The 27,191-nt window shown below is 37.6% G+C and overlaps 1 protein-coding gene, 1 long non-coding RNA gene and 1 pseudogene across 2 annotated transcripts; 2 read left to right on the forward strand and 1 right to left on the reverse strand.

The window, feature by feature from the left end:
• Positions 1–4,722: 4,722 nt before the first annotated feature.
• LOC148802344 (uncharacterized) lies at positions 4,723–11,406 on the reverse strand. Its single transcript, XR_016082902.1, has 4 exons — positions 8,094–11,406; positions 7,854–7,912; positions 7,375–7,733; positions 4,723–4,999 (listed from the first exon to the last, which is right to left on the reverse strand). It is a non-coding gene; the product is annotated as an uncharacterized LOC148802344 (long non-coding RNA).
• A 9,725-nt stretch (positions 11,407–21,131) lies between these two features.
• Positions 21,132–23,728, forward strand: LOC148802345 (uncharacterized; annotated as a pseudogene).
• Positions 23,729–23,832: 104 nt separating this feature from the next.
• Positions 23,833–26,469, forward strand: LOC148802346 (uncharacterized). Its single transcript, XM_088897875.1, has 3 exons — positions 23,833–24,006; positions 24,775–25,251; positions 25,651–26,469. The coding sequence occupies exons 1-3, from the start codon at positions 23,833–23,835 to the stop codon at positions 26,467–26,469; spliced, it is 1,470 nt and encodes a 489-aa protein (XP_088754001.1).
• The last annotated feature ends 722 nt before the right edge of the window (positions 26,470–27,191 follow it).

The raw sequence follows: 27,191 nt of genomic DNA on the forward strand, positions 1-27,191 counted from the left end.
GCATATCTCATTCATAAATAGATGCATGAGCATTTGCATATCACATGGCATCCTTAGTTTTTACAACCAATTGTCCTATTAGAAGAGAGTCTAGTACACTTGGGCCATCAGAACTAGGAATCCGATGAGGCCAATGGAAAGCTCTCAACCAGTCACCAACCTGAGAAGCCCACAACGGTGGAGATGTTAGACAGTATATGCCCTTATCTCCAATCGGACTGATGTACATGAACATTTATTTGTAAATAAATAAAGTACATTATTGTTTCATGTTAGTATTGGTATGTTTCTGTGTATTACCCTTTAAACTGGATACTTAAGAGACTCGTGTTAGTTTAGAATGTTCTCAACCATTGGATAGACTTGGAGAGAGTTTATCCTAATAAGACTAATACTAGTGCTAAGGAGTTGGAGTAGTTTGTCTCAACTGCTAGGGTTAGACCCCAAGTATAGCCAGTGGGTGTTTATGATAGCTATAAATATAACCCTAGCAAGTGCACTAGTTATCAAGTAGTATAAAAATATCGTTCACACGAGGATTTAACAAAATAAGTATTAGAACTACAGCCTTCCCTAATTATTTAAACAATCGAATTTCAGATTTGAGAATAAGAACTAATGAAAAAGCAGAAAAAGGAAAACAAGAGCAGAAGTAACAATGCTGAAGTATGTAACGATTGGTTGAATTCGCTAGGGCTTTCGGTCCACCTAATCATTCCAATGAATATTAATGGATGAGATTATCCAAGATAATTTGTCATTCCCATAAGCTGAAGTCTTTCCAATTTTATTTAATATTCTCTCTCGAGATATACTAAAACTACTCCTATCAGGTAACCCCTCGATCTCTCGACTAGAGTTCTCAAGATAGAAGCGCATTAAGTCCAAGGAAAAACTATTATATTCAAATGAATCATGTGTATATACCCCTATATACCATTCAATTCACACCATGAATTATGTGGTCAGCTATGTGAATTCCTCTCTCGATTCATTCACATATGCCTGATCAATTAAGAGATGGTCACTCCTAATAGCATTAAGCAAGATAATTCATAGACTATATGAAAATCACGATCTTGAATAAATTAGAATAAAAATATATTCATTGATATGATTAGGCTTTCCACAACCCTAACGACATATAAATTAGTTCATACTAGAAGAAATAAAACAAACAAGAGGAAAGAAAGAACTCATGGTTACGCCCTTGGAGTTGAGATCTCCTCTTCTCCTTGCCGCCACCTCCTTCTTGCAGATTTCTTGCTTGATAGCTGGATTGCTCATCTGCTTCTTGATGCCTCTCTAGTCCACCCCCTACCCCCTTTATATAGCTTAAGGGGAGGGGGTGGTCTCCTACTATTTCTTGAAATTAATCTCTCAAAAATAGAAAGTCCTAGTCTAATCCTACTCTTATCTCTTTATCTAATGAACTCAATCTCTTTATCTTTATATGGGATTACATCATAAATTTAGATCTGATAAGACTCTTCTCAGTTTCTTATTCTTGGATTCGTATTAGACCTCCTCTGCGAAATGGGCTGCTACTAGGCTTCTTTGCAAGTTGGGCTTCAGCTGCGGATTGGGCATTCCTACGAATTTTTCCCAACTTCGGGCCCGGATTTGATTTCGATTCAGGCTGAATCTGCGAAAGCCCAAAACATGAAAGTTGTGGATTTTTCTCTTATTTATCCAGTGGTTCTTGAATCAGCCCAATCGGAGTTCAGATACGCGAGTTAGGCTCAGATTACTGAGCGGTACCGAAACTGTGAAAATCATCCGATTTGCCTTTCTTTGCTCCTGACGTCTTCTTTCATGCCCTGAACCGAAATACAAGAAATATGAGTCCAATTAAGTACTAATTAAGTATGCAAGACATAATATTTGGGGATAAAAATGTGATAAATTCTACTCTCATCAGTTTATTAGAAGCACTGAACCTATACCAATTTTCAGTTATGCCTTAGACCTTGGAGATATATGGGCAAAACTGAAAAGTTATACATAACCTTAAACTTAATTATGGTATTGCACTAGGTGTTGGAGTAGGCTGTCTTCGATATGCCAACCAATGAGATCCATTATGGGTTAAATACCTAGGTATGTTGGGATAGTGGATTTCACCTTTGTCGGATAAAATGAATATTAGGGTTTACACTCTCTTTGATGGAAACCTAAATTGTTGGTAGTGGATTTCACTTGTGTTTGAAACCTGGTTTTGCAAAAGTATTTATATGTTATATATACTACTATTTCATGAAAAATGTTTGTAAAAGGTTTTAATCTTAGGATCTATTCGAATAGAGAGTGTGGCACTACTCCTTGTAGCTAGGGCATAGGTCATTCCTTGTCGGGTAGTGTTTGATCATTATATGGGCTGAGAGGTTAAGTGTAAGAGACCATTAGAGGGCTAATTACCTTATGGGCTTTGTCTTACATGAGTCCATTATCCTTTGGTCTTTATAGGGTGATTGAATCCAATGATCATTTAGGTGTAAATGTTGGGTCCAAACTGGGCCAATGTTGATTAGGTTAGGGGTTCACTATCCTAAGCAGTGAATTCCGCATAACCTCTTTCAGAGGTTGGGCAGAACCCATATGGGCTTGTGTAAGATCATTGTGGGGTCCCACACCATACAATATCAGGCCTAAAGTGGTCATTCAACAACTTGGATCATGAGCCTTTGAAGTAAATGGGCGCCTAAGGCCCAAAATTAATAAGATTAATTAAGCTGTGACATGACAACTTAAGCTGTCATGTGCTTTGGGTCGAACCCGGGTTTGATATTGGGTATGGAGCACCTATCCTTTTAAGAGGATAAGGTTTATCTCTTAATAGAGTCCAAATCCAAATTAGATTTGGATAATCTCCTAATTAGATTAGGAAAGTGCTTCATAAGGAGACAAAAGAGAAGAGGGCAAACTAGGCTAGAAGTCTTCACACTCTTGCTCTCTCTTCTTCTCTCTTGTCTTCCAAGAAACCCTAATTCTACCTAGGGCTTTCAAGAACTAATTTTAATCAGTTTTTCTTTAGGATTTTGCAAGGAAAAACATTGAGGAAGATCAGGCTCACTCACTCCATTCAATCCAAGCAAGTTGGATAGTAGTTTTGGAAAAAACAGTGTTGTTAAACCGGCTTCACCTATACACTATGCCACCTTTAGTGGATGTTGGTTTTAGGACTGATTTGTGCTTGTGGTATCTATATCAGGTATATTTTTCCCTTTTGATTTGGTTTCAAATCAGGTCTAGTTCAGTGCAAGATCGATCCGAAAAATGCAGTTTTTCAAAACACTAGGAAATTGGTTCCCAAAAGGGTTAGAAAAGTTTTGAAATTTCACCCATACATTTAGCATGGTTCAGCCATCCATAAGAGAACAACGTTCATCCATCTAACCCTTCCAATAGTGGTATTAGAGCACTACGTCTGAATCAAATTTGAAAGAAAGATCAAATTGACAAGAACAAATCAAGCCGATTTGACCTAGTCATCATAAAAAACTGAGAATTCGGTTCTCAGGTTTGGGACCAATGATCTGAAAATTAATCTCTATACTTTCTGATATATTATGGAATTCTTCTATGCTGAATTCTTGAATTCTTGTGTTGAAAGTGTGATGGAGATCGAAATCTTTGATGGTGGCTAGTTTAATTCACACCGTTTGATTATTTGATTATTTGGTATGTACTTAATTCATTTTCTTTTTAGAAAGAATGTATTAGATTGTTTCTGGTGTAAGCATTAGAAATTTGGGTTTTTTCTATTTATTTACATCCGATGACTCACTGGAGATCGTAAAGGAAAATGGAAATCAATATGGAGATAGCAATTCATTGGGATCCTGCATTTGTCCGGGTTGGATTCGAACCATCACATTATCAGCCCTAATTATATAATTTGATTAGTTAACTTTTATATTCTATTATGATTGTGAATCATAACTGAGAATTTTTATCATAATCTATGTGGATTAATGCATGTTTTGGGTACTAAACCCTAGGCCGATTTGACCTAGTTTTGATCCAACCTACATGGACTGAATCTATGGTTGGTTGGGGACGGATTACAGCCCCTTAGATCACTGATTAAGTTATCAAATATAGATCTAGGCCAGGGGTTTGATGGGCTATTACATGGACCAATTCGTCCAATGCTTGTAAAATCTAATTAGAATTAGATTAAAGAAAGATATGCCCATTTCAATATGGATAGATATATGAGCTGAACTGTTTTTTGCAGTTGGGCTCATATACCAACATGAATCTGGAAAATTCATCTATAGAGGCAGCCATAACGGACTCTAAAAGAGTAAAAATTTCCTCTAAAGGTTATAGGAGACGGCCAAGTAAGTGCCTCTAAAAGCCCTGTCACTAAATGTTTTAGAGGGACTTGATTGAGCTTTAGAGGTAGATTTATACGATTATACGTACGACTGCCTTTATTGCACTAACGCTAAAAGTCTTGTATAGAGGCAGTTACAAGTGCCTCTAAAAGTTCAATTTAGAGGCGCATTTGAATGCCTTAAAAGATTTTGTGGCAATTTTATGTGCCTCAAAAAGAAATCTAAGAAAAGGAAAAAATTTGTATGCTTTAATATTTAGAGGCACTTTTGACCGCCTCTAAAAATGTCCCATATTTGTTTTTAAAAAGTGCAATATATTGTGAATATTGCTACATAAAAGTTCCAATTGATACACCTATATGAAAATATATTCAATCAAAACATAAAACCTATATGAAAATATATATAAAATCTAAAAAGATACACCTTATCCATAAAATTCCAATTGACTTTTATCATCATTTTAAGAACAAAAAAAAAAACAAAAAAGCACAACATTCAACCCTCATTATATTCATTCTTCCTTCTGAGTACATGTCTTCGTTTTTTAACAACCTACAAATCAAATATAGAGTAGTCCAAAAGAAATTCCTTTTAACAGCTCAAAAATAAAATACTCTTTGTAGTCTTCATCCAATCCTTTCTTTCTCTACAACCTGCAAAGAAAAGCAACAAAAAAGAAAAAAAAAACAAAGTAAATAGGTATAATTTTTGTAAATTAATAGCCATTGACTATCTAATCACATATAGCAACAAAAAATGAAAAAAAAATAATTATACTTAAAATCCTAGCATCTTGTCCTTTTTTCTACTATTTTCTCCTTCAAAATCCTAGTATCTTGTGCTCTAGTCTTTTATTTTCTTTTCTTTTTCTTTTGGGTTGGGAAGGGGTGTAATTTTAGTCCTACATTACATCTCCCCTCGTGTGTTTTTATTAAATTGACCTACCTTCAAGGTGTCCTAAATGTCTATTGTTATGAAATAGCTCCTTAGCCTTAAGTAAGCACACCACAAATTGTTCCTTAAGGCATGCTATTATAGGTAAAATGGCATTGTCCCTAGCCATTGTATTATTATTATTATTATTATTATTATTATTATTATTATTATTTGAAAGGACAAGAACCTAGGAATAGTCAAGAGTGCTTATACATCTCTATTCTAAACGAACCCTAACTAGGATACCAGCTAGTATTGTTGTTTTCCTTTTGTCTTATGAAAGGCTACCCAACAACAAATTCATACTTGTTGGGATGCAAAATGTCAACAACTGAACTAAGGGGAAAATCTATGATATGGAACAACAATTAACAGGGTATGTTTTCCATATCATATCGGATGAGATGGACAAATCACCTTTGACTTTCTGTTTTGATGAATACAGGGTATCGCAGGTAACCGGTTTCAACAACAATTAAAATCACATTTCAAAAAAAGAAATTCATTTCAAATAATAAAGACGTTAATGTCTTTCCATTCGTTCTTCCTCAGATGAATCTCTCCCACAGTCATCTCTTTCCCTCTCTTAATCAAACTTCACATCACCGGCGAGAACGGAACCAACGACGACATCTAACCACCGGTAAATCTCTCTCTCTTCTTTCTCCGTCCTTCTCTCCTCTCTCTGTATTCGATATCATATTTGATTTTCTTTATGTTCTACGCGGACGACACCAACCAGCAACGACAAACACATTTCTAGGTTTGTTATCTCATTCGCTAGACACTGTTATTAGATCCCTCTTCTTTACATATTTGTGTATATGTTGGAGTGGGAATGACGAGTCTTGTTCTCTTGTAGGTGGCTTGCGGGCCATATTGACAGACCAGAATAAATGATGGAGTGACAGAACTTGCAGCAGGGATCTACACAACGAGGTATTGGTGGAATTAATGAAAAAGAAACTTGGAATACATGTATATTTGTAGGTTGATTCTTGATTCTAAGGGTTGCTTTTTGGCAGCTTGGAAATGAATTCCATTGCTCGTTTAATGTCAATTTCATGCAGTTGTCAAACTTCAATTCATACTTTGTTAATGTGCAGTAAGTTTACAGAACAGAAATTCATTAGTGCCTATACCCTTCAGGATGAAACTTGTCATGATCAAATACTGAATAATTTATGTGCCCATTTATTCAGCTAAAAATGTTTGAACCTGATATCAAAGGGCAAAACTTCTTAAGAATGAATTAGCCACTAATCTTTAGGCCAAAAAGTATTGTAAATTTTTTTCAGAGCAAATTTGTTTCCTTAAAGTTCAACCAGAAGAGGGAGCTCGAAGAAGTTGACCAGAAGAGGGAACTCGAAGGATAGAAGAATGGGTAACGGAAGATTAGAGATTAACGGATAGGTTAAAGTGTTAAATTTTAATTAACATATAAAAAAATATAATTACCGATTACTTAAATAACTCAGGTAACTGTTGTATACGTGGCAGTAGCAGAGGTTTTAGATATGATATGGTTTTCCATATCATAGTCGGACCCAGCATTCAAACCTGATTCTCGGAAGAAGTTATAATGGTGTTCTCTTTAGGTTTACAGCAAAAGATGCTTCTCAAAGTTCACACCTTGCCAATTCCAAATAAGACCGAACTCCAAGGACCCAAGGAGGGGGACTCATCCTCATGGAGAGCAGGGCATTATCCATGTCAAAAAGGATATTTTAGTCCTTTTACATGATGCTATCCTAGTCACTAGAATATTGTTTGTGGCTTGTGAAATAAAAGAAAGAGATTGGAGGAAAGCCAGGAGGCATGTTAAGATCTGTTATGTTTTAAGTGCAACACTTTTGGTGGTGGGTTGCAGTGGTTGCGGGGAATAGGTTCAGGAGTAAGGTCACCTGCAAAGAAAAAAGCACTCCAATGTATGCATTCATTCATCCATTCCACCCCTAATGTCCGAGAGTACCTCCTTCTCATCATCCATCCATTCCAAGACCACCATTCAACACAAAAATCATAAGAGCACCATATTCATGACAAACTTCATCATAAGACGATAGGAATGAACTAAAGAGAAGGATTTTACCTGACACTAGAAAATTTGTGTTCAAAGCCAAGGCTTCCAGATGCCAATAATTTCTGAAAATCATATCATAATTGTCAAATTTAAGTCAGTCATCTCTGCTATCAAATTAATTTAGATGTTAACTGATACAGTAATACTTAGTTTCAAAGAAAGGTATAAGGAAACCAATGGCATAATCCAAGGTACCATAATGAAGTACAAAATGGAAATTAAAAATGCTCTAAATGTTCACCAGTTGAAACAATAACTGAATTGTAACGTCACAACCAATTGTACCTGCGTCAATACTAATTAATTCATTCTGTTTTCTGTTGCCAATAAAATTTGTACCTCTATCATTCTTTCTTCACAATTTGTACCTGTGACATATATCATAGACCCCCATTGAAATGGCAATTGGCTGCCAGGAAATCATAACACGTGAAATAGCAAGAAGTTCCTATAGAGTCAATTATTCAGACCATGATGGTAGGATTCACCTTTTAAAGCAACAATAATTTCATCAATCTGGATAGAGAACCACCTGGATGGGCCACAGCTGAAAAGATAAACAGTTGTGTGACCCTAAATATCCAATTTGGTTGACCCTTAGACAATAAAACTATGAACAAGAAGTTCCTATAGAGTCAACTATTCAGACCAATGTAATATTTGGAGAACAATCCAGAGGTGGTACACTAAGCTCCTAATCAATGACCATAGACAAATTTCAAGAGTACCTTTGAAAGGTGATCTATAGGAATCCTTTCCCTTTCTGCATTATTGGTGTCCAACACCTGAGAAAAATATGTACCAAATCCTCATAATCAACAAACAAAAGGATATTCAGAGAAAAAGAATAGTGAGCATAAATTCAACTTTAAAGTGAAAAACATTGATTACCATAAATAGAAAGCATTGGTTATATTATTGCAAAAAAATCATGAAATACTTAGCATTGCCTAATCTTTTAAAGTATTCAATGATATTTTCAGAAATAATGAACACTGAGAAGTAATTTAAAATTATTTTATCACTCTAATTCCATATAGCTAAGAACAAATACCAAATGGATAAAGGTGCATTTTATAGTAAAGGTGTTGAATATCATTTTGTCTTATGACTGGTAAAAAAAATCATTCTTATGTTTATATGATATGAAATGAAAGGAATGTCCAAACTACTAAAATCCTTTCTATAATTCCTTCATAGACAATTAGGAATATAAGATGTTTGGAGATGACCCGTGATTGATTACATTATGCATAAAAATATCAACTTAACAAAGCCTCAGTCCAACAATATGGAGTGCCGACTAGCTTGCTGGTAAAGAATTTAGCTGGTTGCAGCAGAGATTTGGGATCAAGGCCTGCCTTCACCAGGATTAGGGGGTCTATAGGCATTGTTAAATTGAGTCCTCAAATTGTTTCTCACTTCATCTCCTTTTTAGCCTATATCCATAGCTCTTCTAATCTACTCAACTTCTATAAGATTTATTTAATCCATGTCCTCTCAGAAATAAGGGGAAAAATCACAGCAAATGGAGGGGTTAAAGGAGGTCATTGCAAGACTGATTGGGTCATTTCAAGAGGTCAAATTATAGCAGTTAGATGGACAGCTGAGAGTGGGCTCAGGTTGGTTTTTTGTTGTAAAAATCACAGGAGGTAGAGGGTTAAAGGAGGCAGGTTTGGGGCTGGTTTCACACCTGTTTTCTGCTGCAAATTGCAGCAGTGGCACGGGTCACTGGGAGTGGGTTCAAGGCTGATTTTCTACTGTCAAATTTTAGTATATTGAGGGGTTAAAGGAGGCAGGTTTGGGGCTGGTTTCACACCAGTTTTCTGCTGCAAATTGTATCAGTGTCATGGGCCACTGGGAGCGGGTTCAAGGCTGATTTTCTGCTGTAAACTTTCAGCAGATGGAGAGGTTAAAGGAGGCAGGTTTGGCGCTGGTTTCACACCAAGTTTTTGCTGCAAATTGCAGCGATCGCACGGGTCATCGCGAGTGGGTTCAAGGTTGATTTTCTCTGTAAAACTTCAGCAGATATAGGAGTTCAAGGAGGTGGGTTTGGAGTTGGTTTCGCACTGTTTTTTTGCTACAAATTGCAGCAATGGTATGGGTCACCAAGAGTGGATTCAAGGATGATTTTCTACTGTAAAATTTCAGCAGATATAGGAGTTGAAGGAGTGGGTTTGGAGATGGTTTCATGCTGGTTTTCTGCTACAAATTGCAACAGCGGCATGGGTCACCCGGAGTGGGTTCAGGTCTGATTTCCATTTCCTGCTATAAAATTTCAGTAGATATAGGAGCTGAAGGAGGTGGGTTTGGGACTGGTTTAATGCCAAGACTTACAATAGTTAGTGGGACAAAAGGAGGTGGGTTTGGGACTGGTTTCATGCTGGTTTATTGTGGTGGTTAGTGGTTAGAACGATTATGGGTAGTGGGTTCAGGGGTAAGATCACCTACAAAGAGAAAAACACTCTAATATGCATTCATTCATTCATTCCATCCATCAATTCCAAGACCAACATTCAACACAAAAACCATTCAAGTAAGAGCACTACATCCATTACAAAATTTATTGTAGCATGAGCACTAACCATTCAAATGAAACATGATCCCTGACACCCAAACATTCCAGAATCAACATCTTCAAGAATTTCCAAAATTACTCGAGCACTTACTAGTATCAAAAGAAAAAGAAACATAAGCAGGACTCGTGATCAGTCAAAGCCTGAACCCAGGCAGATTCCAATTCCAAAGTATGTAGTAGTCAATCAAAAATGATTACCACAATCAAATCCCATGGAGATTTCTCTTGTTATCAAAATGCGAAGTGCCAGCACCAAGAGTAACCAAAGGTAAATCTCAAACTAGTGTGGTAAAAGGACTCAAATTAGGTAATGGAGAAATAAGCTACCATAATAAAACAATCTAATAGTTATTTCACTACAACCTGACTTCATGTTTTGAGAAATACCACTTGGTTTCTTTGGAACAAAACACCATTAATCTATGTTATTAAGCAATTTTTGAAGACAGCAAGGCTATTCAAATCATCTTCAAATCTTTCTCCGGGATCCTATTATAATGATTCCAATTTGAGTTTAGGCCTTATCCTTATTGGCAACATGTTCTACAAGCTGACTACACAAAATTACCTAACAACCAGTCTATATTCATCACGCTAAAAGTCTTAGCTGATGAAAATAGGGTGATTCATCAGAGTACTTCAAAGGAGGCCTTCATTCTAGTTGGCCAACATGCAGTAGGTCAAAACCAATGCATTACGAGAAACCCAGGAGAGATTATTCTGATTTGAGCAATTCAGAAATAATGAATTCTAGCAAGACAATAACCCCCAAATGGACCAATCCAGATTTTGGGGAGTGAGGGAGTGAGGGACTAATTTAGTCAATAAGAGAGATTGTTCTTTTAGAAGGTTGGTAAACAAAGGGAGTGAGGGACTAATAAAGCAACACTAGGTTTGACTTCAATCAAAGCAAACCGAATTGCTACTGTTGTACTTCTAACTAATCCTCCCTCTTGGTCAGACTCTTCTCTTAAAGACTCAGGACCTTACTAGGAACTAGCAGGTCATGTCTAGTTGTACTAGTAGATGGAACAGCAAACCAGTCTTCCTACCTATCAAAGGATGACAAGCTTATGCAGAGACAAATCAGATCACCCTATTAGAAAGGATCAGTCGTGTTTTATTAATGAAAGCATAACTTCTGCCCACTACCTGATAACTCTGTATTTTGATACCTTAAAGGCATCACTTCAGGGGTATTTTTGGCCATTGAGTAGTCAAAATGTGCCATTTTCCCAGTTAAATTCAATGTTGTGACCTTTGAGAGTCTCTGTGCAAATCTTGTGAAAACCTGGGGAAATTTCATGGCTGAAATGCAATTTTTGGGAAGTTGGTGTAAAGTCCAGCTGAGAGAGGGGGTGTTTTTGTGAAAAACTGAGAACAAGAGGGCGCCTCCTATCTGCTAAACCCAGAATGGCGCCCCTCATACTGTATTAGCATGCTCCCCTCTCCTTAGCAAACCTTAGGGCTGTAGTTGGGCCTCCCTCTTTGGTGGGCCGAAGTGCTCACCTTTTGATTTTCAGCAGGGTCTTTCTTCTAGATGGGCCGAAATGCTTCCCTATTCACCATATCAGCATGTCTTTATGCTATCTTCACTCTAAGTTGTCCCAAACTCTTGATTTCCTGCGATCATTTTCAATTAGGGTGAAAATCATTAAAAATTCATCATCAAAACCATGTATACAGTAGTAAAAATGATGTGTAGCATGCGCACAGATCAAACTTCCCCACGCTTAAGCTTTTGCTTGTCCTCAAGCAAAGATATTACCCATAAACTGATCATTCCCTAGATTATTACCATCTACCGAATGAATTTTAGGATGAGAATACATTAAGTGGTCGGGAAACCTACATAAACATTCTAATTCATCCCCATGGTTGGCCACTCTTACCAGCTACATGAAAACAAAGGAAGGGAGAACATGGGCTTCTTCATGCTCCAGCACTTACCGAATGAATTTTAGGATGAGAATACATTAAGTGGTCGGGAAACCTGCATAAACATTCTAATTCATCCCCATGGTTGGCCACTCTTACCAGCTACATGAGAACAAAGGAAGGGAGAACATGGGCTTCTTCATGCTCCAACACTTAAGTCCATTCAATATGTATAACAGCTCTTTGACCGCCATAATTAACCATCATCTCGAGCTTGGTCTCAAATCTGTCAATGCACTTAATTGAATTTCCAACTATATTTTTGTCCCTTTGAACCTCAGCCGTCACCAAATTCTTTTCTTTCCTTTTTTCTTCTTTTTTTTTTGGTGTGAGTGCATTTTAGGCTCCATCTCACATGGGTCACAGGCTAGAGGCAGATAACAATACTCATATTCCAAGTTCTTAGTTTTACTATTCAGCTTGGAATATCGGAGTTGGGACTGAACTCATATCATAAACCGCTAGTTTTACTATTCAGTTCATGACAGTGGAGTCATTTGGACTTTGTCCCTTTTTCTTCTTCTCTTTTTTTATCTTTTTGCAATTTTTGAAATTCATGCATTAACAGTTCATGAAGTGCACTAATGGCTCAAGTGTTCATCAAGAATTCGATCAAGTGCCCTATACACATGAGTAGAATTAGTGCTGGTCATGATGAAAAGCCTTATTCGGCTTCCTTAACCTCATTATTGTGATACAATTGGATAATTAACATGAACGAATTCTAGCACTTACAGTGGTTTCCTTTAACTCATCGTATTCTCTCTTAGAGTTCACCTTATAGACAACAATAAATATCAGGGGAATTCCAGTTTATTCGGCCTATCGATGCATATAAGTATTGGGGTGATTGAAGTGCAGAACTACAGCCTCCCCCACACTTATCATGAACATTGCCCTCAATGTTCATATAATTTGAAGATGGATTCAGCAATGAGGGCAGTGGGACTTCAAGCAATAAAAGGGGTTTAGAGAACTTCCCTGAAGAGCGTGCTGAATTCTGAATTGGCTCTTTCGTTTGGCCCTTCTAGCTATTGAGAATCAAAAGAAACTAGGAGGAGGAGAGAATAATACACTAGGTGTAATCAGCAATCTGCGAAATTCAAATCCTAGAAAAAAAAACTCAAATGATACGAAAAAAGGAAAAACAAAAAAACAAAAAAAATAAGAACTACTTATTAGCATTGGGTTGCCTTCCAATAAGCGCTTGTTTTCTGTCTGAAGCTCGACAGTCTAGTGGCATCAATGATCATCTAGGTATACAGTTGATGGGGCAGGTAATGTCCCATCCACTATATATGGCTTTAGGTGTTGACCATTGACCTTGAACATGCCCTGTGTTGGGTTGTTACCTCTATAGCTCCATGAGGAAAAACTTGTGAGATGGTGAAGGGTCCAGACCACCTCAATTTTAGCTTGCCTGGGAACAACTGGAGGCGTGAATTATACAGTAGCACTTGTTGTTCCACCTGAAAGTCACACCTCAACAAATTCTTATCATGCCATCGTTTGGTTCTTTCCTTGTAGAGCTTGGCATTCTCATAAGCTGCAAGTCGGAATTCATCCATCTCATTCAGCTGCATTCGTCTCTATGCCCCTGTTGCATGTAAATCAAAATTTAATAACTTCAGGGCCCAATATGCCTTATGCTCAAGTTCAACAGGTAGATGACACGATTTTCCAAAGACCAACCTATATGGGGACATGCCGATGGGTGTTTTATATGCAATTCTATATGCCCACAATGCATCATCTAGCTTGATTGACCAGTCCTTCCTAGAGGAATCTACCATCTTCTCCAAAATTCTATATGCCCACAATGCATCACCTATATGGGGACATGCCGATGTGCATTCAGCCATGGTGTGTGCAAGAGCCACTACCGAATCAGCATGGGCCAAGCACTTATGGCCCATGAACGTAGCACATCACACATCCATACATCACATGCAGGGAAGAATTGATCCAATCAATTAATATCTGTAAAGCCCATTTTCTTCCATAATATTAACCATTAATATTATCTAGGTATATGGGTCGAATTAGGGTTGAACAGTTTGGCCCATACAGCTTTATCTGCGAAGTGGGCTTTTAGTAGTTTTAATAATTTAAAACTGGGCCTTTATAGGTTGGGCCGAATTAAACATTCAAGAAATTAATCTAAAATTAAATACTGATAAAAGAAAGACAAGAATCAGTCAGATAGGGCTATTCGCACAATCCATCCTGCAAAACAGAGGTTAGATCACAGTTTGCAGTTTAATAAACTGCAAATCGCAGATAGCGATTCTCCCATCTGCAAAATCTCCTTCCTTGCTTCGCCATCTTCGATCCAAAATAAAAGAAAAAGAAAACCTAATTTCTATTAATATTACATTAGATCGAATGCTTATTTCAGTCTAAAAAAAAAAAAAAAAAATATTTTACAGACCAAATGTAATAAAATAATCAAGAAACCACACAATCGCAGGTTCACTGCGCCAATCAAGATTTTGATCTCCATGTGTACGAACAGCCCATAAATCAAGAAAATTATAAAGAACAACTCTAAAAAATAATCAGATTTATAAAATTTAATTTCAGATCAATCGCCCATTAACTAGAAACAAATTTTCCAGAAAAACCCTATATCTGCGAAAATCGGGTAGAATGCCTTCTGCCCATTTGCGCAGGTTAAGATTTGATCCAATTTGGTTCAAGACATGAACCTGGCTCTGATACCACTGAAGGGATGAGAGATCCATCGTATGGATGCCCGAATCTTGCGGAATAGAATGGGCGTATTTCAAAAATTTCTCTCTTACCTATTGGGAATCGTATTCCCTATTTTAGAAAAATCATATTTTTTAAGGATCAATCTTGAACCAAGAACTGAACCAGATCTGAACAAAAGCAGTAGGAGAGGGATATACCTGATACAGAGAAATAGTATCTCCCAATGGAGGTGTTCACGCCCAAGGAAGGAACCAAAGACTGCTCCCACTAAAGATGGCGCAGTGCAGGATGGAGCAGAATCAACAGCGTTCTTCAAAAGAACCAGATCCTTCACAAGAATCAGCTGGACAGAACGTGAGCACTACTTCCAATCAGCCCTTTCACAAAGGACTGATATCAAGATCCAATCTTGATCACTCCCACTGAGAATAGGAGATCGAACTGGCAGATATGGTGGCGGCAGGAAGGAGGCGGCAAGAAAGAATTTTCGCAGAGGTGCTGAATTCTTTCTTCTGTGATTTCATCTCTGAAGAGAATGTGAATATGAATTTCATTTTAACGGCTGCCGCCCCCTCCTCCTTTTATAAGCTTAAAGGGATCAGCTCCTAATCCCATTAGGAGTTGCTGATCCAAATCATATTTGGATCATAATTCCCTTTAAGTGTAAACCCTTATCTTATCTGCAGATTAGATCAGCCCTCTCCTAATCCAATTAGGAGGTTTCCTAATCTGAATTTGTATTCAGATTTGGATTCTCTGAGTGGATAAGGTAAGACCCTATCCTATCTGCCAATCTAATCTCAGATTCGCCCCTTCCTTAACTCATCAAATCAGCCCAATTCGAAATGGGCTTTAGGCCCATTAATAGCATGTGCTCACTTAGCCTTCAAAACTGCTGCCCAGTTGGGGTTCCTTGTATGGCGTGGGTCCCAAACATTGATCTACACATCAGCCACATGGGTTCAGCCCAACCTTTGTTACAAGGCCTGGCCGAATACAGTGTTATGGATAGTGCACCCTCTAAAACCCATCAAATGGGCTCTATGGGCCCAACACTTACCCTAAGTAGTCCCTAGGCCAAGCCACCTTGTAACACCCAAGGACTGTGGACAGATGCAAGATTAGCCCATTAGGTATTACCCTCAATGGTCTTACACTTAACCTCTCAGCCCATAATGATCAAACACTGCCCGACAAGAGAGGACCTCTCCCTCGGCTACAAGGAACAGTGTTGCACCCTCTGCTCACATGGATCCCGGGAATTAAAATCTTTTGCAAACGTTTAGAAACTATAATATATATACTTTTATATCTCATATAAAATATATTTTGCAAAATAAATCTCAACGATTGAAATCGGTTGCCGACAGTCTTGGTTTCCATCAGAGAGAGTGCATCCCCAATCATTACCTTTGTCCAACAAAGGGGCTGATCATGTCACTATGATCACCCACTCAGATGAATTCTCGGACTGTCCCATCATACCCAGGTTTTGACCCCCGCTAAGGATCTCACTGATTGGCATATCAAAGACAGCCCAATCCGACACCTAGTGCAATATCATAATCGAGTCTAGGGGTCAGGTGTAACTTTCTAGTTTTGCCCATCAATCTCCAAGGTCCAGGGCAATACTGGAAATCTGGTCCGGTTCAAAGATTCAATTAATCCTACACTGCATGTGCTTTGGGTCTCACCCTGGCGGCTGAGACAGGCCACCCCAACATTTGGCAGCACACCAATGTCAGCCTTGACAGGATAAATCTCCCCAGACTTACCCAACGGCTGTGAACATTCTATACTAACATGAGTCTCATAAGTGTCCAATTTAAGGGTATTACACAAAAACACACCACAAGAATACGAATCAAATATGTACTTTATTAATTTACAAAAAATTCATAATGTACATCATTCTGATTGGAGCTATGGACATACAACTGTCTAATAGTTTCTCGATTTGAATCTTTGATCGACAATCATTGCATATCCAATGTTTATGTCTTCGAGATTTAAAATATATCGATCATTATTTTACGAAAAAAGATGTGGTTGCTTTTATCTCTTATTCAAGTTTGGCAAAAATCCATGATGGAACTTTACCTTTGATTATCCATTGATTTGAATCATCTAAATATGTCATTTTGCATTGTGTTTCTCCTGATTGTTTGATTAGTTAAATTTTCATTTAAAAGTCATTCATTATATGGTGAATTGTGTTTTTCATTTAATCATATCATGTTTTTTTGAATCATCTAGCTTTTAGATAACGATACCATTTCCCGCCATATGGCATAGAAATCATTGTTTGATCATGATAATTATATGGGTAAATTTCTTAAACTACCCTTATGGTTTAGCTAATTGACTTAGTGTACCCTTTTGTTTAAAAATTGACTAACGCAATCCCTACTATTTCTGACAATTGACTAAGTTTGTCCTTACCGTTAGCATCTGTTAACTTTCTGTTACATATGATATCATGTGACTGATATATTTATCAAAAATTCCAAAAATACCCTTTCCACCTCTATTCCTAAAAATACCCTTTGACCTCTGTCTACACCAATTCACCCTAATAACTGATCGGCTACTCATCTTTCTCTCTTCTATCCCCAGGTGAAACGTGAAAAAAAAGAGAAAGAAAAAACAAATAAAAGAAGAGGGAAAGAAAATGAAAGAGCGAACAGGCGCTTCCAGCAACTGGACTAGCTGGGGAAGCAACCGAATCCATGGTTCTATCAAACGAACTAGGGCGAAATTGGGGTTTCCCGTCTCGCAATGGGTGTCATATCGATAAGTCTGAGGCATCTTATCTATCTAATTTCTTTGTTCATTTAGTAGGTATCGATGGTTCTATTCTATATGAATTCGAACAATACAAGTTGGGGCAGCAAAGAATTCAACTGGTTGGTAGCCTTAATCTCTACTGAGAGATCTACAATAACGCTTTTGGCCTTCGGGTTACAAGGCACCCTTTTTATGGATGGGTTTCTCTTCGAAGGGTGAATCCATTAATTTTCTCGACTCAAATTGCCAATTCGAAGGGAAAATCATCCCCTTCCCAAAGTTCCCCTGCACTTCAAAGCGTTAGCAAGCTATGGTTCTCTTTGTGCGATAGGAGATGGAGCTCCAATACCAACATCAGAAAATGGGGAAATGGGCAGATTGGATTCATGCTCCTCTATAAAAACCTTATCAAAATTCTTTGATTCCTCACAAGAACAACAAAAAATTTCAATTTTCTTTTCGTCTGCAAATTTTTCTATAAGATATTCTATGCTAAAGCTTCCATGGTCCTAGGTTTGAGCACTGAGACTTGTAAGATATCAACTAGAGATAACAAAATTCTCCATTTTCTTCTAAAAGACGAAAATGATTCTGGTTGAACGACAACAAAATCCATGGTTCTGGGTTTGAGCACTGGGACGTAGACCTTGTAAGATATCAGTTGGAAGCAACCGAATCCTCCCAGGCATGAAGTTGGAGGCAAACTAGATGCTAAGATATCAACTGGACTAGTTGGGGATAAAGCTAGAAGATAGCGGAAGGAGAGGGAATCAGGAGAGACTCGGGAGGCAAAAATGGGAATCCGAGAATTTTGTGAAGATTGTTAATCGGAGGAGTCTTTTTGTTGTCCAATCTATAGTTTCGACGGTTCTAGCAGTTCCGGCGAAGAGAATGAGAGGGAAAGGGAGAGATTCGAGTAATCTACAATGAGGGCAAAATAGTCTTTTCATATCTCCATTGATGCATGTTAATGAGCAAGAAGGATTAGTCAATTATCAGAAATAGTAGGGATAGAATTAGTCAATTTTCAAACAGTAAAGGTACACTTAGTCAATTAGCTAAACCATAAGGGTAGTTTAAGAAATTTACCCTAAATATATTTGTTTCAAAGTCCCTCACAACATCGAAGCACCTTGTGGCAATAAAGTCCTTCATGGCACCAAAGCCCTTCGCGGAAAAATATCAATGTTTTGTGAATAATTGCATCATGGCATAGCATGGTTTTTGTTAATTTGCTTCATAGCATAGCACATCCTAGATACATAAATTGTTACTGTTCCAGTTAAAAATCATTAACTCCTCATCAAGTTTTAGTTTAAAAATCATTGAGCTCTCATCTGAATTAAATCTATTTCAAAGTCCCTTGTGTCATCAAACTCCCTTGTGGCATTAAAGTTCATTATGACATTAAAGTCATTCGTGACACCAAAGTCCCTCGTGAGAGAATATCAATGTTTTGTGTATAGTTGCATTATGGCGTAACATGACTTTTGTTGATTTGCATCACGACATAGCGCATCCTAGATACAAAAATCATTACTGCTTCAGTTAAAGACCATTACCTCATCAAGTTCCAATAAAAAATCATTCATCTAAGTCAAATCTGTTTCAATGTCCCTTGTGACAAAATATTAATGTCTTGTGGATAATTGCATCATTGCATAGTTGGACTTTTATTGATTTCCTTCGTGGTATAACGCATCCTAGATACAAAAATCATTATTGCTTCAGCTAAAGATCATTACCTCATCAAGTTTCAGTCAAAAATCATTCATCTGAGTCAAATATGTTTCAAAGTCCCCCTGCGGCATCAAAGTCCCTTGTGGCATTAAAATCTGTTATGGCACTAAAGTCTTTCATGGCACCAAAGTCCCTTGCGGTAAAATAACAATATTTTGTGGATATTTGCATCATTGTATAACATAGCTTTTGTTGATTTGCATCATGGCCTAACACACATTATACATGGAAACCATCTGTTTCAATCATTAACTTCTCATTTGAATTATGTTAATATCAAATTCCCTTGTGGCATTAAAGACCGTTACGGCATTAAAGTCCTTCATGGAACCAAAGTCTCTCACAGGTGAATATCAATGTTTTGTGGGTAATTGCATCATGGCATAGCTCGACCTTTGTTGATTTGCATCACGTCTTAACGCACATCCAACATAAAAATATCAGCATTTCAATTGAAAGTCATTAACCTCTCATTTGAATTAAGTAAGCATCAAAGTCCCTCATGGTAGTAAAGTTTGTTACAGCATTAAAGTCCTTCATGGCAGCAAAGTCTCCCGTGGCATCAAAGTCTCTTGTAGCAGAAAAATCAATATCATTTCCTCATCTTTAATCATAAGAATATCAACATTTCAATTATAAATTGATAGTGTGCATAATTTCCATATTATTTGTATTTTTTCTTATTTAATTAGTAAATTAATTAATGGATTTTATTGTGTTTTATTTAGAAAATCACAATTTGGGAAAGAAAGCTGAAAGGAGCTTGCAGCATAGCCCCAGCACGTTGGGAGAAGACCAGCACGATTTCGGCATGCAAGAAGTGGGCCCCATCAATCCTAGTAGGATTCGGCTGAGTTGGAGGCGTGAAACACCAAGAGTTTTAATAGAGTCTATTTCTTGTTGTACTTCTAAAAAGAAAGAAAGTCAAAGTCCATCTTAGTTAAGAATTTCTATTTAGAGATAAGGATAAGATTAGATCTGAAGTAAACATTATCCCATTAGGAAATTGGACTTTCTATTTTTGAGAAAGAACTCCTAAGAGGTGTTGGAAATAGCTCCTCCCCCTAAGGCTATATAAAGGGGGGGTAGACTAGCAGTCGAAATCACTCAATCAAGGAGAGAAGAAGTGAAGGAAGGAAGCAGAATTCATCCTCTCCATCTGGAAGTTGCGATCTCTCCATGAAGTTCGATTAGTTTTTATTTTCTGGTTGAAAGTTACGAAAGCTTTGAGTCAACAAAATTGTGAGATCTAATTGATTTTATTTTAGTTCATTGTTTATGAGTATTTATATATTTTTTGTGATTTCTTGTTTAAGATTATTTTATTAATTGAGCAACAAGATCCTTTGTTCAATCGATAAAATAACCTATTGCCGATTAAATCATCAAATTCGTATATGTTTGTTAGATTTAATCTTTGTGGCGAATAACATAAACTGATTATGGGCAAGTTTTCGGTTCATGTTATGAAGATATATAATCTGGTTTAAACGTACCAAGCTTGTGTGTTCGTTGACCAGAATTGGGTCTCTCTAATTCTTAATGTTGTTAATAGATTAAATCCTAAGAGCTTGTTTAGGGCTGTCTATTAATAAGAGAAGTAATCAAAGAGCTTGTTTTGATTGCCGAATATACAAATAGAGATTGGCTATTAGAGCTTGTTAGTAGCTATAACCAATTTACTCATAAGCACTTGAATTCATCCTTGCATCGATGATTAATTGTAAGAATCAAGGCTGAACTTATCCCTTCAACCGGATGCTGCCTTCTATCGAATAAACCTTTATTTTATTTTATTTTATTTTATCTTTATAACAACCCTCTACTTTGTTTTCTTGGAAATAAATCAACCCAATCCCTGAGGAGACGACCTTGCTCATCACTATATACAAAAATATTTAATTCGAGCAGGATTTTTATTTTTGGTTGGATTCGACACCCACCAAATTTTGGCGTCGTTGTCGGGGATTGGTGTCTTAAATAAGATTTATTTCCTTTTGCTTGGTTTATGCCTCATTCTTCTCGTGTAGGTGAACTCCAATATGATCCCGAGATCGAAAACACAGTTCGCCAGTTGAGGAAAGAAGCCAAGCAACGTCGTAACCAATCAGCATCACTCCCATCTCCCGGGGTGAAGTCGGCAACAGACCTCATCGAGTCATCTAAAAATCATGAAGAAGAAGTCATGGCCAATATCGACGAAAGAACTCTTAGAGAACTAGCTGCACCAGATCTGAATCAACAACCACTCTGCATCGAATATGCAGATCTAACGGTACCTTTTGAATTGAAGTCTGGTCTTATCCACTTACTTCCTACTTTCCGTGGACTTTCAGGTGAAGATCCCCATAAACACTTAAAAGAATTTCATGTAGTCTACTTGAGCATGAAACCTCAAGGTGTTACTGAAGAGCAGATCAAGTTGCGTGCCTTTCCTTTCTCACTAGCTGACAAAGCTAAGGATTGGCTTTACTACTTACCCTCCGGTTCTATCACTACAAGGAATGAGATGAAGAAGCTATTTCTTGAGAAGTTCTTCCCTGCCTCACAAGCTACTAATATCAGGAAGGAAAATTGTGGGATAAGACAATTCAGTGGAGAAACTCTCTATGAGTATTGGGAGAGATTCAAACAACAATGTGCAAACTATCCTCAACATCAGATTCCTGATCAACTCCTTATCCAATATTTTTATGAAGGATTATTGCCAATGGATAGGAGTATGATTGATGCTGTAAGTGGAGGTGTGTTGGTGAATAAAACCCCTACTCAAGCAAGGGAACTAATTTCAAACATGACTTCCAATGCACAACAGTTTGGCAATAGACAAGAGTCCATCCCGAGGAGAGTCAATGAGGTAAGTACTTCTTCCATTGATTAACAATTAGATACTCTCACCTCTCTTGTGGAAAAATTGGTAATAGGTCATGTACAACAAGTAAAGACTTGTGGCATTTGTTCCACTACGAGTCATCTAACCGACATGTGTCCTACACTTCAAGATGAACCCTATGAACAAGCCAATGTTGTCGAAGGATTCCCACAAAGGAGATACAATCCCTATTCAAATACTTACAATGCAGGATGGAGGGATCATCCTAATCTTAGCTATGGAGCCAAGCCTTCGGCATCCAACAATATCAAGCTAGACAACCGGCTCCACAACATCCATCTTCCAAACCAAGTATGTCTTTAGATGAAATTGTTAAAACACTTGCAACTAACACCCAACAATTTCAACAGGAGACAAGGACAAGCATCCAAACGCTGGAGAATCAAGTGAGCCAATTGGCAACTGCTGTGAGTCGATTGGAATCTCAAGGATCAGGGAAACTACCCTCACATACCATAGTCAATCCTAAGCAAAATGCTAGTGCAATCACTTTGAGAAGCGGAAAGGAGCTAAATAGGCCTAGCAAGGAAGTGCCTAAGAATACAATTGAAGAAATAGAAAAGGAGGCACCACCACCCCAAACTCAAGATCCAAGCGGTGAACAACCCCAAGCCATAATGGCAACTCCACCTTTTCCTAGCCGATTTGCAAGATCCAAGAAGGAGGAGCAAGAGAAGGATATTCTTGAGACATTTCGCAAAGTTGAGGTAAATATTCCCCTCCTTGATGCAATCAAGCAAGTACCTCGCTATGCTGAATTCCTCAAGCAATTATGCACTACTAAGAAAAAGCTGAAAGGTAATGAGAAGGTCCATACAGGGGAGAATGTTTCAGCAATCCTACAAAAGAAATTACCTCCTAAATGCAAGGATTCAGGTATGTTTTCTATCCCTTGTAAGATAGGAAACGTTAAGATTGAAAGAGCAATGTTAGATCTAGGAGCTTCGATAAGTGTCATGCCCCATTCTATTTACACAACTTTGAACCTTGGGCCATTGAAAGAAATGGGTGTGATTCTATAACTTGCTGATCGATCCACTACATATCCAAAGGGGGTTTTGGAGGACGTGTTAGTCCAAGTCAATGATCTGGTTTTTCCTACTGATTTTTATGTGATTGATATGGAAGAAGATAATTCTTCCAATTCAACTCCAATTTTGTTGGGAAGGCCATTTCTTAAGATATCCAAGACTAAAATCAATGTGCATAAGGGGACACTTACCATGGAATTTGATGGTAAGATTATCAACTTTAATATCTATGATGCTTTGAGATATCCTAGTGATGTACATTCTATTTTTTCTATAGATATTATTGACTTTTTAGTGCAGCAAACTTTTGAGTTGGAAGATGAAGATACCTTGAAGGTTGCACTTAACAACGATTTTGATCCAAAAGGGTTACAAGAAGCGGAAAAAGAGTTTGTGTTGAGCCCTAAGTTGCAAAATTCAACCTTTGAGCTGGAATCTCTTAAAACTATAACTCGTAATGTGACTTTTATTAGTTTACCTTCAGCTCACACAAAACTCCTTCCATCTATTATGCAGGCACCACAATTGGAGTTGAAATCATTACCAAAGCACCTGAAGTATATGTTCCTAGGAGAAGGGGAGACACTTCCTGTAATAATCTCCTCCAAACTTGATGCATTAGAAGAGAGAAAGCTGATTCGAGCACTCAAGGAGTGCAAAGAGGTGTTGGATGGACTGTAGCTGATATCAAGAGGATAAGTCCATCTACATGCATGCACAAAATACTATTGGAGGAAGACTCTAAACATGTAGTAGGAGCTCAATGCCGATTAAACCCACCTATGATGGAAGTAGTAAAGAAAGAAGTTCTAAAACTTCTAGATGCTGGAATAATCTATCAAATTTCGAACAATAAGTGGGTAAGCCCAGTGCAGGTGGTTCCAAAGAAAACAGGTATAACAGTGATTGAGAATCAAGACGGTGAACTAGTGCCCACCCGAGTTCAAAATGGGTGGCGGGTTAGTATAGATTACCGAAGCTAAATTCATTAACTAGAAAATATCACTTTCCGCTTCCTTTTATCGATCAAATGCTTGAACGATTAGCTGGTAAAACTCACTATTGTTGTCTTGATGGTTATTTAGGCTTTCATCAAATCCCAGTTGCGCTAGAAGACTAGGAGAAGACTACCTTCACCTGTCCATTTGGTACATTTGCTTACCGCCACATGCCATTCGGTCTCTGCAATGCTCCCGCCACGTTCCAAAGATGTATGGTTAGTATATTTTCAGATTATGTGGAGAACATCATAGAGGTATTTATGGATGATTTCACAGTTTATGGTGATTCTTTTGATTCGTGTCTATCTAACCTTACAAAAGTGCTTAAAAGGTGTATAGAAAAGAACCTTGTTTCAAACTATGAAAAGTGTCATTTCAGGGTTGATCAGGGCATCATTCTGGGACATGTGGTCTCTTCTAAGGAAATTGAAGTTGATAAAGCCAAGATAGGTGTTATTAAATCCCTGCCTTATCCCACAAGTGTACGGGAAGTTCGTTCTTTTCTTGGACATGCAGGATTTTATTGACGATTCATCAAAGACTTTTCAAAGATAACTCATCCCTTATGAAAATTACTCCAAAAAGATGTGGCGTTTGATTCTGATGAAGCATGCAAGGTAGCATTCAATAGGATCAAGGAATTGTTGACCTCAGCCCCAGTTATCCAACCACCAAATTGAAGTCTCCCTTTTGAAATTATGTGTGATGCAAGCAATCATGTTGTAGGTGTCATTCTTGGACAAAGAGTTGGAAGAGCTGCTCATGCGATCTACTATGCTTCAAGAGCCCTTGATAATGCTCAATGCAATTATTCAACAACGGAAAAAAGAACTTTTAGCTATAACTTTTGGTCTAGAAAAATTCCGTCCGTATTTATTGGGTACTAAAGTAATTGTTTATTCTAACCATGCAGCCCTAAAGTACCTGTTAACCAAGAAGGAAGCAAAACCAAGGCTCATCCGCTGGATCCTTCTGCTACAAGAATTCAATTTAGAAATCCACAACAAGAAGGGTGCAGAAAACTTGGTTGTAGATCATCTTAGTAGGTTGACCACAAGCGAAGAGGCAACACCTTTGAAAGATGAATTACCAGATGAGCATCCTTTTACAATTCAAGAAGAAACCCCATGGTACGCTGACATTGTTAACTATTTGGTTACTAGAACAATACCAGGAGATTTATCAAGAGCCCAAAAGGATAAGGTAAAGAGCAATGCTAAATACTACATTTGGGATGACCCGTATTTGTTGAAACACTACTCTAACCAAATTATTCGAAGGTGCGTGTCTGAAACCGAAATCCCTTCCATTCTTCAATTTTTCCACTCATATGCCTGTGGGGGCCATTTCAGTCCAAAAAGAACAGCACCATAGTTGCTAGAAAGTGGATTATTTTGGCCTACTTTGTTTCGTGATGCATATATGTTCTGCAAGGCATGTGAGCAATGCCAAAAGACGGGCAACTTAAGCCATAGAGATCAAATGCCGCTTACCCCCATACTCGTATGTGAAATACTTGATGTATGGGGTATAGATTTTATGGGCCTGTTTCCTTCTTTTTGTAATACTTACATTCTACTAGCTATGGATTATGTTTCAAAGTGGGTAGAAGCTAAAGCTACCCGGACTGACCATGCTAAAGTTGTTGTAGATTTTGTCAAGTCCCATATCTTTTCTAGGTTTGGTATGCCAAGAGCAATTATAAGTGACCAAGGCACTCATTTTTGTAACCAGGTTGTAGAGGCTTTATTTAAGAAGTACAACATCACCCATCGAATTTCCACTGCATATCACCCACAAACAAGTGGAAAAGCTGAGGTATCCAATAGGGAGATCAAGTTCATACTTGAGAAGATGGTTAATCCAAATAGAAAGGATTGGAGCTTGAGACTCGATGACGCATTGTGGGCCTACCGCACGGCTTACAAGACTCCTATAGGAATGTCTCCTTACCACTTGATATTTGGTAAACCATGTCATCTCCCTGTTGAATTAGAACACAGAGCATACTGGGCGGTTAAGCAATGCAACATGCACATGGATGAAGCGGGAAAACATAGAAAGTTGCAATTACAAGAACTTGAAGAGATCCGCAATGATGCCTATGAGAGCTCTCGAATCTACAAGGAAAAGACAAAAGTCTTTCATGACATAATGATTTCAAGGAAAAATTTCTCAGTTGGTCAGAAAGTTCTTCTTTTCCATTCTAGACTTAAACTTTTTCCTGGTAAGTTACGTTCTCGATGGGTTGGACCTTTTATCGTTACTAATGTCTTACCTTATGGAGAAGTTGAAATTCAAAGTCCAACCACAAACAAGACTTTCAAGGTAAATGGTCACCGTTTAAAACCCTTCTATGATGGATTTCAGGTGCACAATGTGGAAGAGGTAGTTCTTGAAACTCCAAATTATATAAATTAAAGCATGGAATTCTGTCCTCCTCACCCACCTTCCGCTGCATCAAAAGCTCACTAGTCAGGGAAGTCTCCCTTATCTCTATACTACTAGAATTTTGTTTTGATACATTGGGGACAATGTATGGATTAAGTGTGGGGGGGGGGGGGGGGGGGGGAGTATAGGATTTGATTCAGGATTTTAGATAAGTAGTATTTATTTTATTTAAAAAAAAATACTTTTGTTGTCGTTCTTCGGTAGCTTGTAAGAATAGGATTTGATACATTGATTCAAGATTGGGTAGATTTATTTTATGAGTTGATCCTTGACTGCAATACTATCAATCTGACATGTTGTCGTTCTTGGGTAGATTGTAAGAATAGATCATTTTGTTCTTCATCAAAAATTAATTCTCTCAGAACAAATACTTTTGTTCTTGTCATTGATTTCAAAGTTATATTTTCCGATTGTTCATTTGGGATGTGAAACTTGCAATTGAGTAATAAATAGGAATCAAAGTTGAGACCAGTTAAAGAAACGGATCAAGTGAATCTCGAAGCTTTGTTCATCATAATACTACTTTTCATCCTTTAATCATCGTTATTTTTATTCAAATATTTTTGTTCTTCTTTTTATTTTTAGAAAATCATTTTTTCTAGGTTATTCACTCTTAGTAATAACTCCTTTTGTTGGTTTAATCAGCTTCTCTATGGATTTGACACCTAAAGTTACACTTCAACCATATTTTA

Source organism: Nelumbo nucifera, chromosome 2 (assembly GCF_055504915.1).
Source record: "Nelumbo nucifera cultivar China Antique chromosome 2, China Antique-T2T, whole genome shotgun sequence".
NCBI lineage: Eukaryota > Viridiplantae > Streptophyta > Magnoliopsida > Proteales > Nelumbonaceae > Nelumbo > Nelumbo nucifera.